Here is a 15,297-nt window from a genome sequence, read left to right as displayed (position 1 = left end):
ATGACCCTCTCAAATGTCACTGTCTTTACTATATTCTACCTGCTGGGATTTCCAGGACTCCATCCACAGTATTATGGAGCCATGGGAACCCTTTTGTTTTTTGTCTACTTGACACTAACAGGAGGAAATATATTTATTATTGCATTTATTGCTTATGAGAGAAGCCTTCAGAAACCCACCTATTTCATCTACTGTATTCTTGCAGTGTCTGACCTTGCTTTTGGAACCATCACACTGCCTAAAGCCATTGCAAAATATATTTTCAGTATCAACACTATATCGTTTCATAGTTGTTTCGTGCAGATGTTTTTTGTTCACTACTTAGGGAGCATTAACGCTTTTGTCTTACTATTAGTGGCCATTGATAGGTTTGTTGCGGTGCGTAACCCATTGTGTTCTTATTACAAACAAGACCATTTTTATTGCATGTAGCATGATTTTGGCAATGCTGATACCTCTGATAGCAATCATTGTTTATCATTCCTTCGATGAGCCCTACTGCAATTCTAACATAATAACCCAAAATTATTGTGAACGAAATTCAGTAATTAAACTCTCTTGTCGAAACATAAATCAGAAAAGGCTGTTTGCATTTTCCTGTGCCATGTTTATTCTTTTGAGCCCTTTGACTTTTATTATATTTTCTTTTATTGCCATCTTCACATCAGTTTACAAAATCTCAGACATTCAGGCTCGATATAAGACATTATCAACTTGCTCTCCTCAGCTTTTTATTGTTATTCTGTATTATGTCCCCAGATGTGTTGTCTATACATTTGATTTGACAGCTGCATTCACTCCTGACCTCCGGATTATGTTAACTATGTGTTACAATCTGCTTCCGCCTGTTGTCAATCCAATGATATACTGCTTCAGAACCAAAGATATCAAAGATGCATTAAGGAGGAGAATAAGACAGAGAAAAGTTAGTATGCAGATGACCATGCTGTTGGGCAGAGCCTAAAATATTTCAGTGTTGCGTAGTTTACACTATACACTATAGAAATGGTACAAAATCTGTTACTCTTTCAAAAGGGTTATCTTTGTAACTTATTTTACCCTAAAATATGAATATAAATACCTTATAAGATATATACTACTACCCTATAGGTAGTATTATATACCTTATTAAGGTACTAATATTCATATAGTAAACTGGGTGTTGACAAACCAGGGAATACATACTTTAATTTATAAAATCTTCTTTCCTTTAAGCAATGTACAGTAAGTGTTCCGAATAAACCATTCATTTTACAAAGGCTTACATTATATATTTAATGTTAAAGTTCTGGGTTGTTTTTGTAAAATTCAGATTTATGAAAGATTACTTTCTTTGTTTCATTTACTTTTAAATGTGGTTATTTGTTAAATAGTGTAAATGTATACCATAATCCTTTTCCTGGATTGTTTTTTGCTATTCATTTGAACTTAAAAATAATCAGAAAGTTTATTTCTTTAATTTATTAAAAACGTAACTAATAAAACATAAAATAAGTGAGAGGTGATAAATATTTTAGACTATTATATGCTTCTGTATGCTAAGATGAAGCTAAAAGGATAATAGATTAAATAAAAATGCAATATAACTAATGTCCTAAGGTGTTTTCCCTTGTTCTGCTTACAATAGCAATTTTGCTGTCTGAGTACTATATTAATACTAGATTGGTACTTAGATGGCATCTTCTTCTGTTTTTTTTTTTTTATTAATTAGTTAGTTAGTTAGTTAGTTAGTTAGTTAGTTAGTTAGTTAATTAATTTCATTTGGAACAGTTTGGGGAGTAATTAGTTACATTTAATTAAATTACGTAATTTAATCACAAAACAGATGTCATTTTAATCAGTTACAGTTACTATTAATTAAATTACAGTTACTTATGAAAATGTTAACGATTACAAAGGGGGTTACATCTGATTTTTTTTTTCATACACACAACTTTAAATTATTTATTTCATAAACTGCAGTGACTGCTGTAAAATATGAGACACCAATGTTTCAGGAGTTTATATAGAACACAGAATATGACACGGCTTATTCAATAACTGCTTTTATTTCCTATATGGGTTTATTTATATGTTTTTTATGCATTGTTAGATGCCAGTGTTTTCCTGTCATGGTTATGTAAAGATTTGATTTAAAAAACAGTATCATAGCTATTAAACTATTTCTTGTTTTGGCTGTGGCTATGCTTTAAAATGGAATTATCATAATCTTATTTCAAGTGATGAAAATTTTTGAAAGTCTGACAGTAATCAGTGTTGAGTAGGCTTGAAAATAAAGCTTGAGTAAGTTTGAAAATAATTAATAGTGGAAAACATCAGAAATTTAGAGAAGTAATCAAAAAGTAATAACAGGAATTTCATTTCTTAATCCACATTTTGAAGGAATGTGGTGAATTTGATTTGCCATTAAGTTGATTAATTAATCACCACATCATGTAATTAATTAGATTTTTTAAAATTAATCAATCGCTTACCAGCCTTAGTAGTTAAATTACTTTAATAAAGTTATTGAAATAGTTACACTTCTTGTTGGATTTTACATGGACTGTGCCTTGGCCTTTAATGGTGCACAAATGAAATTCAACTTTCAATGAAAGTGCATGTCTGGTATAGGCAACATAACCAAAATCACCTCTGATGTTATGTGGAAAGTCATAGAGTTGTTGCATACAAATAGTATATTTGCAAAGTAAAATAAAAAAAATATGACAGCTTATTTGAAGAGTCCATCTAAGCACCAAACATATGACATGTTTCATGATGTTCTTTTTACAGAGTTGCACTCGACAGAAGAGTTTCACTCCCTCCAAATGTAAAACCTACTTAAGGTTACTGTGCAAAATTTATGAAGCCATGCAGGCTAAATAATTCATTTAACTTATTGATTTATTTTATGAAACATTAAGCAAATTCTGCTTGACCACCACTTTTGTATGAATTAATTATCTTTGCATATGATATATGTTATTGTACTGTAATATATAAAAGTTGACAAACATTTTTATCTTCTTTTTTGCTTCTTTTTTTTTTGTCCAGACCAGTTGGTTTCTACAGGATTTTTTGAGCACTGGCAGTCACCAACTCCTCTCGGATCACTGAATTCTACCACAGTATTGTGGGGCTGTGGGAACCTTTTATAAACCAAGAATGTCATGAGATTGATCTAGAACGTGTCTTCATTTTCATAATACTGTATGCATTAGCATGTACACAAGGTGTATAGCAAACAAATACCCAGCTACAAAATACAGTTATTCCAATCAGTATAAAAACACCGTTCACCTCATCTTTGAGATTTTAATGATTATGAAACTCATAGTTCTGCTCCATAAAACCTCTGGAATCAGTCATGATCTGAGAGTGTAGGATATAAGCAGATGAAATGTTAAAGATCTGACAACAGATGGCACCAATGTAACTAATTTATTATGCTCTTCAAACACTGTTTTACATACAGACTTTTATGAATGTTTTTGTGAAAGGAATGATTCATCAGTATTTCACTGGTCCGATTTTAATCTGAATTAAAGTATATGATTAATAAATAAACTGTACCTTGTTTTCAAATGTTTTCCTCTTGATCGCTCTGAGAATCGCAGTCATTTGGCCAGGGGCGCTGCACAAGATCCCGGGCCCTATGCATAGGCAGTCCTAATGGGGCCCCCCGCCTTTGAAAATATATATTCCAGACTTTTCAAGGGCCCTCTCTGTCACACACCTGGACTCATTTTGTGTGTTTTTGCCCCTGTGACCCAGTTTTTGTCTTCCGTGTCTGGTTTGATTAGTTTCCAGGTGTGTCTCTTCATTTCCCCATGTGTTCCATGTCCCTGTTAATTTAGTCATGCCATCCACCTGTGTTTCCCCAATTATCCCTTCTATAAAAGCCTTGTCCTTTCAGTACTGTTTTGTCGGGTCTACTCGTCTAAATGTCAACTTGTCTACTTGTCACCTGTTACTTGCCACTTGCCTCTTGCCACCTGTTATTTACGACTTACCTTGTTTATGTTTTATTTAATAAATCCTTGTTTCGTTTATCCCTCGGCTCCGTGTTCCTTCCAGTAGCATAAGCCGTGGCAGAAGACCCGACCTAAAAAGTTTAAGAACTGCGTGTTTTCCCTCCGTTTTGTTTTCCGTTTTTTCACAGTCTTTTTGTTTCCGTAGTGTGTCATGGATCCCCTCTATCGCCCCGAATACCTCCTCCTCCTGCTGGAGCAGGAGGGACTGTCTCTCGAGGACCATACCAGACGGTTTCTCTGGATAGCTGATGCCACCAGCTACCCGGACCACGTGCTCTGCACCTTTTATCACGCCAGCCTGAACTCCAGGTGCAGAGCGTTGTCGCATGAAGATGGTCCTCGGGAGGATTTCCAATTCACCTATGCCAGATCCTCCTGTAAGCCCAGGACGGGCTCCTGATCCTCTGTTAAGCCCAGGAAGGGCTCCTGATTCCCCGTTAAGCCCAGGACGGGCTCCTGTTCCCCCGTTAAGCCCAGGACGGGCTCCTGATCCTCCTTTAAGCCCAGGACGGGCTCCTGATCTTCCGTTAAGCCCAGGACGGGCTCCTGATCCTCCTTTAAGCCCAGGACGGGCTCCTGAACCCCCGTTAAGCCCAGGACGGGCTCCTGAACCCCCGTTAAGCCCAGGAAGGACTCCTGATCTTCCGTTAAGCCCAGGACGGGCTCCTGATCCCCCGTTAAGCCGAGGACGAGCTCCTGAACCCCCGTTAAGCCCAGGACGGGCTCCTGAACCCCCGTTAAGCCCAGGACGGGCTCCTGATCCTCCGTTAAGCCCAGGACGGGCTCCTGATCCTCCGTTAAGCCCAGGAAGGGCTCCAGCCCCAGAGCTTACTCCAATGCCTACTCCTCCAAAATTCCCACCCTCCCACCCACTCCTGCCTCCTCCTCCGCTGTCATCTGGCTGCCCCTCTGCTCGCCCTCAGCCTACCATCATTGTGGTGCGAGCTCAGCGGGACCGCCATCCTCCAGCGACGCCTTGGTCGGCGTCTCCCTCACCTCCGCCTCCAGCCTCTGAGGCCTGGACTCCGCCTCGGCCCGTTGACCCGTCGGCTCCACCATGGCTCCTAGCTCCTTCCTCTCCGCCGTGGCCCGGCAGTCCGCAGGCTCTGCCTGGCTCCCTCGTCCCTCCGGCTCCGCCTTGGTCTGGCGTCGTCCATCCTATGCCTCGGGACTCCACTCCTCTGGCTTCGCCTCATCCCTCCGTCCCTCCGGCTCCGTCAGGCTCCTTCATCCCCTCGGCTACACCTCAGTCCTCGGTCACTCTGGCCTCACCGCGGCCTTCCGGATCCACATCGCCGCGTCAGTCACCAGAGCCATCTGTTCCACCTAGGACCTCCGGCTCCTCCCCGTCACCCTGGCTCTTCGGCTCTCCGCCTCCGCCTCGGGCTCCTCCTCCACTTGCTCCGTTGCCGTGGGTCGAGTTCCTGGAGTCAGTGACCATTCCTCCTCCATGGCTCCTTCCACCGTCGGCCCCACCTTGGGCCGTGATGGCTGTGGCCTGGGTCCTGCTGGGTACCTCCTGCTTCACATCCTTCCTGTCTCCTCCCTGGCTCCTCCCTCCGTCATCTCCTCCCTGGCTCCTTCCTCTGTAGTCCCTGTCTGCTGGCCCCCTCCTGGGAGGCTGTCCTCCACCGGAACCTCCTCCCAAGTTCCCACCCACGCCTCCCTTTGTTGTTTCTACGGTGCGAGGACGCACCTACCGGGAGGGGGGAGTACTGTCACACACCTGGACTCATTTTGTGTGTTTTTGCCCCTGTGACCCAGTTTCTGTCTTCCGTGTCTGGTTTGATTAGTTTCCAGGTGTGTCTCTTCATTTCCCCATGTGTTCCATGTCCCTGTTAATTTAGTCATGCCATCCACCTGTGTTTCCCCAATTATCCCTTCTATAAAAGCCTTGTCCTTTCAGTTCTGTTTTGTCGGGTCTACTCGTCTAAATGTCAACTTGTCTACTTGTCACCTGTTACTTGCCACTTGCCTCTTGCCACCTGTTATTTACGACTTACCTTGTTTATGTTTTATTTAATAAATCCTTGTTTCGTTTATCCCTCGGCTCCGTGTTCCTTCCAGTAGCATAAGCCGTGACACTCTCTTCCTTTGGGGCCCTGGTAATCAGTACTGGTTTTACCCCCAGTCCGGCGCCCCTGCATTTGGCTGATGGGTCGGTAAGCTGGCTATGCCATACATGTGTCCCACAAGCGTAAAATATTCACATTTAACAAAATTAATTTCTTAATATTTCAATTGAACAGTCAACGGTATCAAAAGGTAAGAAAGTAAAGGCCTTCCTTGCTTCCTAAAGCAAAGCCTGACATTTGGAAGGCTCTGGTGGGTGGTGGAGAGAAATTAAATGGCCACTAGATGGCTATTCAGTGTTGCGATTAACTATATATTAAAAAAAAAATATTAAAGTAGTTTAAAATCTATTTAAAATCCAGAGGCACTTTCTTTGCTTCACTGCTTTGTCAACTGCAATCAAAAGGCTCCATTAACCACATTATTCAAACTGATCTACAACAGTCTTGACTTATTTTTCTAGCCTTAACTCTTAAAAATAATGGTACGTCATGATGAACCTTTTTGTCTAAATAAATGATGTCATAAAGAACCTTTCATATCTGAAGAACCTGGTGGTTCAGATTATAAAAAGGTTATAAAGTGTTGGAACCTTTGACAGAATGGTTCTTCTATGGCATTGTTGCGAATAACCTTTTGAAGCACCTTTATTTTTAACAGTGTTGAGGTGGAGTTTTTTTTTCTGGGGTTTTTTCCCCATCTTCCATGCATTTGACTTAATTTCAAGCAATTAATAGTAAATTAGATCGCACTGCTTGGTTTACAAATTAAGCTATGGCCAATATGAAAGTTATCACTCCCCTTTGAACGTTATAGTAACAGTTAAATTATTTATGCAAGCATAAATATTAGAAGTAATTTAACCCAAAAATGCAGTTACAATTCTTTGAGTAAATGCTTTAGAATATACTGCCATTTTTATTTTGTCCTTTCTAGCAGTATTGGTCCTTGTAGAAGACATCAAGGTGAAACCTGAATAAGATGACATCATCGATGCGTGTAGTAATAGTAAACAAAGCAGTTACACATGATGGCCTCAGGGTGTCGCTCTATTTATATATTCCATAATTGCTTATTTCAGGTCATTAACCAAAACATTTAGATTTTCAGGTTACGTTTATGCTATCTGATAAGAGACTGTCTTAAATCTTAATTTTTGACATGTTCTATTACACAACATACATTTGTATGCCAGAGCTTAATGCAAAAATGTTGAAGATCTATGTGTGAAGCAACTTTATGATCTATATTGCACATAACTAGACACATCAAAAACTTTCAGAGTCCCAAAAGTGCTAAAATGTTTAATCGGCTGATGCAGATCATTTCTTTTGTTGATATTGCAATATTAAAGAACCAGTTCATAATACAACACATACATTGACCAATTACACTTCTTAGATGAGGAAGAATCGCTCATCATTGATACAATCACTGCAGATATTATGCACAATCGCAGTCAATACAGTAGCTATGGAAGAAAAAAAACAGGACAGTTAACAAAAAAAAAAAAAGAAATGTTTACTTCAGACACATTCTTAGATGTCAAACAAAGCTGCATTCTTGTAATTAGAGTGGTATTCAAAGTACAGTTAAAGGACCTTATGACGGCAAATACGAAAAATATTTTTAAAAACTAATATGATCACTACAGAACTACATAAACCAGATAATTGTGCTATGCATTTTCAGAGAAACAGTTCAATTCATATCATTCAACTTAAACTGTTCCTGGCAAGAACTACCACTAACGGAAACAAAGATAAAAAAATCATAAGACTGAAGACACATAGTGTTAACTTTACAAAAGGAGAACAACACTGTACATCTTAAAAACGTTGCATATACACAGCCTAACGATTCTTGTGTTTGCTGTATTACGCTTGAAGATGTGAATCGTGTACAATTGGGTTTATGGCATGAACAAGAACCTAGGCTGCTACATCAGTAGCTGATCTACTCATCATCCTCCTCCTCCTCGTCTTCCTCCTCCTCCTCTTCTTCTTCATTTTCATCCTCATCATCATCCTCCCCACCATCTTTTTTGGACAAGCCTGCGATTCCCTTTGTGCGGTATAGGGCAATATCCTACAGAAGACAAAAAAACATTAATAAATAGGTCAGGGTGCATCTACAGTGTAGGAAGTTTAAGAATGTTTAAAACTGTTCAAGATGGAAAGACAAAAGAAACTTTACCTTGTCGTACTTCTCCTTAAGCTTTGCTGCTTTCTTCTCATAGGGCTGCTTCACCTCAGCCGCTGAGCTATTCCACATTTCTCCAAGCTTTTTGGCAATGTCTCCGATGGAGAGACCTGGGTTCTCCCCTTTAATCTTAGGGCGGTAGTCACCACAGAAAATGAAGAATGCTGACCTGGAATGGGGGGGGGGGGGGGGGGGGGGGGTTCATTAAACCAAACTATCTTGAAATATGTTATATTTTCAATAGGAGTGCATGGAGTGAACATACGGTGGTCTCTTAGGTGCGTTGGGATCCTTAAATCGCCTCTTCTTCTCACCCTTTGGTGGGATGTAGTTCTTCATTTCTCTCTCATAGCGAACCTTATCTTGCTTGGCCATATCCTCAAACTTGCCCTTCTCTTTAGCAGACATTGTCTGTTTAGAATGAGAAAAAGCTGTATCAAAAAGTGCAAGGTACAATAAAGAGCAGGGTTTTTTCCAATAAGTTTAAGAGCACAACATTTCCATGATATAACGTCATAATATTTATCAGTGTTTTTTCAGAACAGTACCTTCCATCGCTCTGAACACTTCTTGGAGAATTCAGAGAAGTTTACAGAGGCTTCGGGGTGCTTCTTTTTGTGTTCTTCACGACAGGTTTGCACAAAGTAGGCATAAGAGGACATTTTTCCTCTGGGCTTCCTTGGATCTTTACCCATCTTTACCCTCTGGGGAAAAAAAAGATATTCTCTTTTGCATTTTGGATTTTTTTTACATGGATTTTTACATTTTTTTGATGCTAACACTTCCCAGATGTGTTAGTATATATATATATATATATATATATAAAGATTTTTTTTTATATGTTATTTTTTATATATATCATTATTACGTAGTGAGGCACATAATGAATCAGCATGATAAAACGTGTAGTTAAATCACATTATTGAGATGGACAGAAAGATGCACAAAGACCGCCTCAAGTTCACGGTGAAAGACTCGGACATCCTCCATTTCGTGTATAAAAAACACATATTTAATGGGTTAATATTCGTTCCCACATTTTTTTCCCTCCTAAAAATGTATTTTACATCAACTGAAGATTCGTAGCAGCATCGCCCAAGAGCGGGCAGATATATTACATAGGGCCCGCCTTAAAATGCCTAAACAGTGCAACAATAATATTTCTTCTTCCATTTTGAAAAATCCGTCTTCATGAGAGAAAGTCCCCTTCAATTGTCTCCTCCCACATTCCTGGGTAATTTTGAGGACCCAAAATCACCGCACTTCGTCCGTTTCTCGCCCCTGGCCTGCCGCTTTCCTATATCATCACCTCCCCCTATGGAAGTCGCTCTGTATGGACACAGTGTCTGTAGCTATAAGCGCTGTGCAATGGGAGTTTCGCTCTCGTAAGCCCGCCGTTCAACTGGAGCCACATGAGCACAGCTAGCAGAGCCAACATGGCTTCCTAACTCTCTCCCTTTATGTCTGCCAGCCAGAGCCGCATACACACAACACCGGCGGTGTGAAACAATATAAATAGAATATTAACCCCTCTTTCTTACTCGCTTTTCCTTGGAAAACACCAGAGTTCACTAAAATAGACCATCTGGCTTTCGTACGAGATTAAAAAGCAGCGCGAACGAGCTTGGCTGAATTGTATGTTATTAGTTTAGTTGAATGGCGCTTACACCCCGTCAGTCTCCATCCCCCGCCACTCAACGCAAGTATCCTCCGCAAGCCAGCCATATTATATTACTGAACACGGCCGCACAACGTCCCGTTCTGAAGGGCAAGGGAGAAAATGCACAAAATTACTAGTAGCGTTACATTCCCTCGGGACTGGTAAATTTATTTTAGGTGTTATTGTAGTCACGCACGACACTGTCTCACACAATACAGCTTTAACCGAGACCCCCAAAAAGCTAACTGCTTTAGCTGGGATGGCTACCTGAGAAATATTACAACACATCCCATTGAAGACTGTTAGAATAAAGTTACTGTCATTCCAAAGGGAAAAATCAATATGTTTTTATCTTCAGAAGATATTTTCAGTCAGGACATTTCAATATGGTAACGTTACTAAGCGCATTGACTGAATGACTGGTGAATAGAATCTGACACTCTGCCTTCACTAAATACGCAACTACCAAAGAGAAAATAGGTTGAAAATATACGGGGGGAAAGAGCTAATTTAGGCCCTGACAAACATATTTTTGCAAAACTCACCAGCGTTCTCTATCTGCAGACTCTGTGGAGGCCTAGATAATTGGGATTTGAAGTACAATAACACCGATGCGCGCTCTTCCAAGTGCGTGCAGAACCCTCCGCTCACGAGAGACACAGTATACAGTCACGAATCCTATTGGCTACCGCCAAGTCTTGAGCGTCTGTGATTGGCTGTCAGCACACCATAGCCGCTACGAGAGCTGATGTGTGGTTGGCTGTTCATCGGCGAAACGTCATATTTTTTCAACGGCGCGTGAATATGAAAAAACACTCATTGATACAAGCAGGGTACTTACTGTAGTAACGTTACATCTAAGCAGAAAGTTTTTGTTTAAGTAAAGGTTTCATATTGTATAACGAATATTTGCTTTGAATACACGGTATTTCAAGGATTTCACTGCGCGTTGATAACTCTCGGAAGAAAAAAGAAGAAAAGTGTATAACAGTAGCTACTAACAGTGCATTCTTGTACACTTCCTACTACTATATTTATTGAATGTTATGAGCTTTGCAAAGTACATTAATGTCATTCTAGATACCAGATTAGGAACGCTTCAATAGCATTTCAGTGAGGAAAAAAAGTATATTTTGCCGGTTAATTCGCGGTTGTGTTTAAAATTGCACAAAGGCTAAATTTGACCCATGCACGGAATGTCCATTCAACAAACTTTGGCCGAGTTAAATATTAATTAATTAATTAATCCAATGATTATTTTATTTTTAAAATAGCATTAACAAGGATTAATACACATAAATCACCTGAAATGTATGACTTCAATGAAAAATCGTGAAAAACAAAATAGAAAAGAATGACTAGGCCTATTATTAATATTTTATTCCTCATTGACAACATTTATCGTAGTGATCAAAAGCACTTTTTATTGTTTTTAAAATAGAAATCGAACAGTACTTGCTATGTAGGCTATTCGTTATAATTGGTTCTTTTCTTTTCTTGATAGGCTATATGTATTATTTTTTTCATATAAAAGTTGCATTTGTTGCTTATTTACGTTTTTGTGATGCCTTGACAATAAAAATGGAAATCTTGAAATGCACCATGTATTCCACTGAGCGGCGCTACGCCCTTATACAATCAAACTAACTCCTAGGTTGAAGAGAAATCTCAAAGAATTTTGCTGATTTTTTTCTGTTTCTCTGATGTCAACTTTTTTTTAGCACTTTTTACTAAGGGGGAAAAACGTGAGAAAATATACAGATCTCATGGACTAGTATAATCCGATTTTTTTTTTATTGAGTTGTTTTTATTGCAAGATTTCATCTATAGATTCATCTAATCTATTCCAACTCCAAGATGAGATTTTATTATTATTATAACTATTATTAATATTTAAGAAATGTGATGCAAATGTCAGAAGAAGGACTCATCTAACTTTTTTACTTGTTTGAAACACAAGGCCAAAAACATATGGCAATATCTATAGAAATTAATGTGCACTGGTTGATTCGGTGGGAGCATCTGCATACAGTAATAAGATTTTAGCAGTAAGCCTGTGTCAAAGACAGCTTGCATAAGGCATGCCGCCGCATCAATAAACCAAAGAAACAATCCACACACAAGCCAGGTAAACAGCATATTTTGTAATTTGCTTTGTTTGTTGACTTGTTGATGTATAATTTGAAAGTGTGTGTGAATGTGTGTACTGGGACCGTTAAGCTTAAAAAATCACTAGGGAAAAATTAGTCAAAAAAAGGTTTGGAAAAACATAAGGGTGAGTAAATGATGGTTATAATGTACCATACTTGTTCTTTCTTTTAACACAAAATCATTCATGGTATGGAGGCATGCTGCAAATCAAATGAAATGTTTTAGTGGCAGTTGTCCTCTTCAGAACCATTTGACTGAGAAGGAAATCCAGAAACCTCTAAGTGCCCAGTACAGGTCGACCTGCAGGACGGACTTTCTTGGATACCCTCAAGGTGTATTTTAGGAATTATTGCACAGAGATTTGTATATACATTTCAAAGCCATTTGAATCTTAATATCAAGGTCTTGTGTTTCCAAAGATTATTATATGTCATGTTATAACAACTTTTTATGTTTTTTTCTATATCTCAGGAATTATGAAATACCATGCAATCTTTACACCTTTTAACCACAGCCATGCTGTCCACTACTGTACCCAGACTGAAATGAGACACAACTACTACCCACCCAAACTGAAACTTGAGCTTTGGGAAACAACTATTGCTATGGGTACAATACGCTGCATGGTGTAGCAGCGAGGGGTATTGGTAAGCTTCTACTAAACTGTTACATTTCTGTTTGTGTGCATTTCGGATGAAAGACCAAACTACTTTGTTTTAAACTGATATGATATGCCAACCCTTGCAGTAGCCTAGACACATTGTAAACACAAAGGAGTAGATTGTACACACAATGATCAGATTTAAAGGAATAGTTCACCCAAAAATGAAAGGTTGCTTAAACTTCACTCACCCTTAGGCCATCCAAGATGTAGGTGAGTTTGATTCTTCAATGGAAAAATATGGAGAAATTCAGCATTAGCTCACTTGCTCACCAAAGGATCCTCTGCGGTGAATAAGTGCTGTCAGAATGAGAATCCAAAAATCTGATAAAAACAGCAGTAATCAACAGTAATCCTTAATGTGATTAAAATCCTTAGGAGTTAATCAGGCAGTTAGTTAACAATTACAAAGAAACACTTTATAATTATTAATGTATTGCTAACAAAACACTAATATAAAGTATGGTACACAGATGAGAGAAGAATAACACACTTTCCTTTTCCATTTTAGTTCCTACAGTGATTCACAGTCATATTAATAACCAGGAAAACAGCAAACTGGAGACCACCTACAATAAATATTTTGGAGGTAAACATACCGATGTCTCGTCAATGCTAAAAACAAACCCACCTCAGACATTTCAACAGTTTTGTAGGAAAGTGCATAACATGACATTTTGCATAATTGTTTTTACTCCTTATTTTAAGATTTAAATCTAAAGCAAATTAGAAGCGGTAATGGCAAGAGTTGTGATATTACGTTAGAGTATCCTACTGTGATATTGCTTGAGAAACAAATTGACATATATATAATTCCCAAAGTGTAACATTTTACTGTGTTAAATATGAATTTACCAGAAAAGAAGCATGTGAAGACATTGCACATAACCAGCCACTCTGCTGATGGATGTAAGGTGGAGAAGAACAATGGTTTATTGGTACAAAACCCTTCCACACTGGTGAGGATGTCAGCCTGGCCTGGACCTTTATAAAGATGCCATTTTGAACCATGAAAAGTTATAGAATATGTGTGCATTTTTTAGGCTTCTGATTTTCTTCCAAAAGAAAGTACATTGCTTCTTTTTTGAAATGGCCTTTATGCATCTTCAAATGGTGTGTTTAATAAAACACTGACAGTAAACTGATAATAGACATAAATAATTTTTACTATACGCAGTTCATTTTTCTGAGATTTGTACAAGCCTCATTTGGCAAAAACAGATACATGAAATTGTTCATGATTTTTTGGGTGTGGGGGGTAATGCACCTCTTAAGGCTCTATTGGTTCTGAGAATAGATATTTTAAGTATCTAATAAAGACATTAAATATAATGTCAGGGGACCTACTGATTTAAGACATTAGTTTTACTTCAAAGTAAATACTACAGATATCTCTCTGATGTAGTCTAAATTTACTGTAAAACGACTTCAACTTGAAGAGTTTAGAAGAAAATCAGTTTATGGCGAACTGACACTTCTTTTTTTTTTTTTTTTGCTTGATCAATGTGGTATTAAATGGGGCTCTCTGCACCATTTTATGTGTAGCCACACAACTCTGTTTTGTGTATCAGGTAACCTGAGACTCAGGTGTGCTTTGTCTCTATGCTTGGGGAGATCTGTACGCAGCCATAGCTCATGCAGCAAAACAAGAAAGCAGCCTCTAAGGAGAACGAAAGCCAAGCCAAGAAGACGAGAGACTCTCAGATCTCTCCAGATATGCCGCTAGGCAGGAAAATTCGGGCCTCATCTGCTGGAGCCCAACTTGAGACCCATAACAAGCCCAGGTATTCTACTTTATTCTTTTTTTTATTGATCTATATCTTGACAAGGCTTCTTGTTCCCACATTTAAGCATTTAATTTGTTTAGTGCTACTTTGAAACAGCTCCTGATACAGAGAGTAATTTGTTCTGCTTCATGACTTTCGTCTTGTTATGAGGACTATGTTTCGTTCCACATTGGTTTTCGGCCATTTTCCAGCATCTGACCTTGAAGATCACTCCTCCTGTTGTTCATAGTGTTTACTGTTGCCAGGGAATAAGGAAGATGGCTAACACTGGTGCCATGCTGGAACACTGTACCAGTTTTGTCCTTGAGGATTAATTATTTTTTGTTTTGACAGACAGATATGAAGATTTAGCTTGACTCTAATTTGATTTGGCTTAACCCTTGGCTTTCACTTTACAAAATGAAGTTTAGGAGTTGTGAAGTTTTTCTTGAGAGTAAACTTACTACTTGCATTTGTTGATTCAGAATAGCATGGCATACAACAACATATGTGACCCTGGACCACATAACCAGTCATAAGGTTATTTTTCGAATTCGGAATAAATAAATAATAAAAAAGCTTTCTATTGATGAATGGGTTGTTAGGATAGGACAATATTTGGCCGAGAAAATCAGGAATCTGAGGATGCAAAAAAATGCTTTAAAGTTCTTAGCAATGCATATTACTAATCAAAAATTTAGGTTTAATATATTTACGGTAGGAAATTTACAAAATATCTTCATTGAACATGATCTTTACTTAATATCC

General features: G+C 38.6%; 1 protein-coding gene and 2 pseudogenes across 1 annotated transcript; 2 read left to right on the top strand and 1 right to left on the bottom strand.

Moving 5' to 3' along the window:
• Positions 1-964, top strand: LOC132107594 (olfactory receptor 1500-like; annotated as a pseudogene).
• A 6,401-nt stretch (positions 965-7,365) lies between these two features.
• Positions 7,366-10,640, bottom strand: LOC132107857 (high mobility group protein B1-like). The gene is made up of 5 exons (XM_059514160.1): positions 10,497-10,640; positions 8,840-8,995; positions 8,557-8,702; positions 8,286-8,460; positions 7,366-8,177 (listed from the first exon to the last, which is right to left on the bottom strand). Exons 2-5 carry the CDS (start codon positions 8,984-8,986, stop codon positions 8,046-8,048), a joined length of 600 nt encoding a protein of 199 aa, XP_059370143.1. The 5' UTR covers positions 8,987-8,995; positions 10,497-10,640; the 3' UTR covers positions 7,366-8,045.
• A 1,320-nt stretch (positions 10,641-11,960) lies between these two features.
• On the top strand, positions 11,961-14,343 carry LOC132107593 (testis-expressed protein 26-like; annotated as a pseudogene).
• Positions 14,344-15,297: the final 954 nt, after the last annotated feature.

Source organism: Carassius carassius, chromosome 28, assembly GCF_963082965.1.
Source record: "Carassius carassius chromosome 28, fCarCar2.1, whole genome shotgun sequence".
Lineage (NCBI taxonomy): Eukaryota > Metazoa > Chordata > Actinopteri > Cypriniformes > Cyprinidae > Carassius > Carassius carassius.
Note: the sequence above shows the minus strand (reverse complement) of the source record. Positions and strands in the feature narration are given on the sequence as shown.

Coding starts and splice junctions, on each gene's coding strand:
- LOC132107857 (XM_059514160.1), bottom strand. CDS start 8,986: ATGGGTAAAGATCCAAGGAAGCCCAGAGGAAAAATGTCCTCTTATGCC. Junction 8,461..8,556: donor AACGCACCTAAGAGACCACC/GTATGTTCACTC, acceptor CCCCCATTCCAG/GTCAGCATTCTTCATTTTCT. Junction 8,178..8,285: donor TTAAGGAGAAGTACGACAAG/GTAAAGTTTCTT, acceptor TGTCTTCTGTAG/GATATTGCCCTATACCGCAC.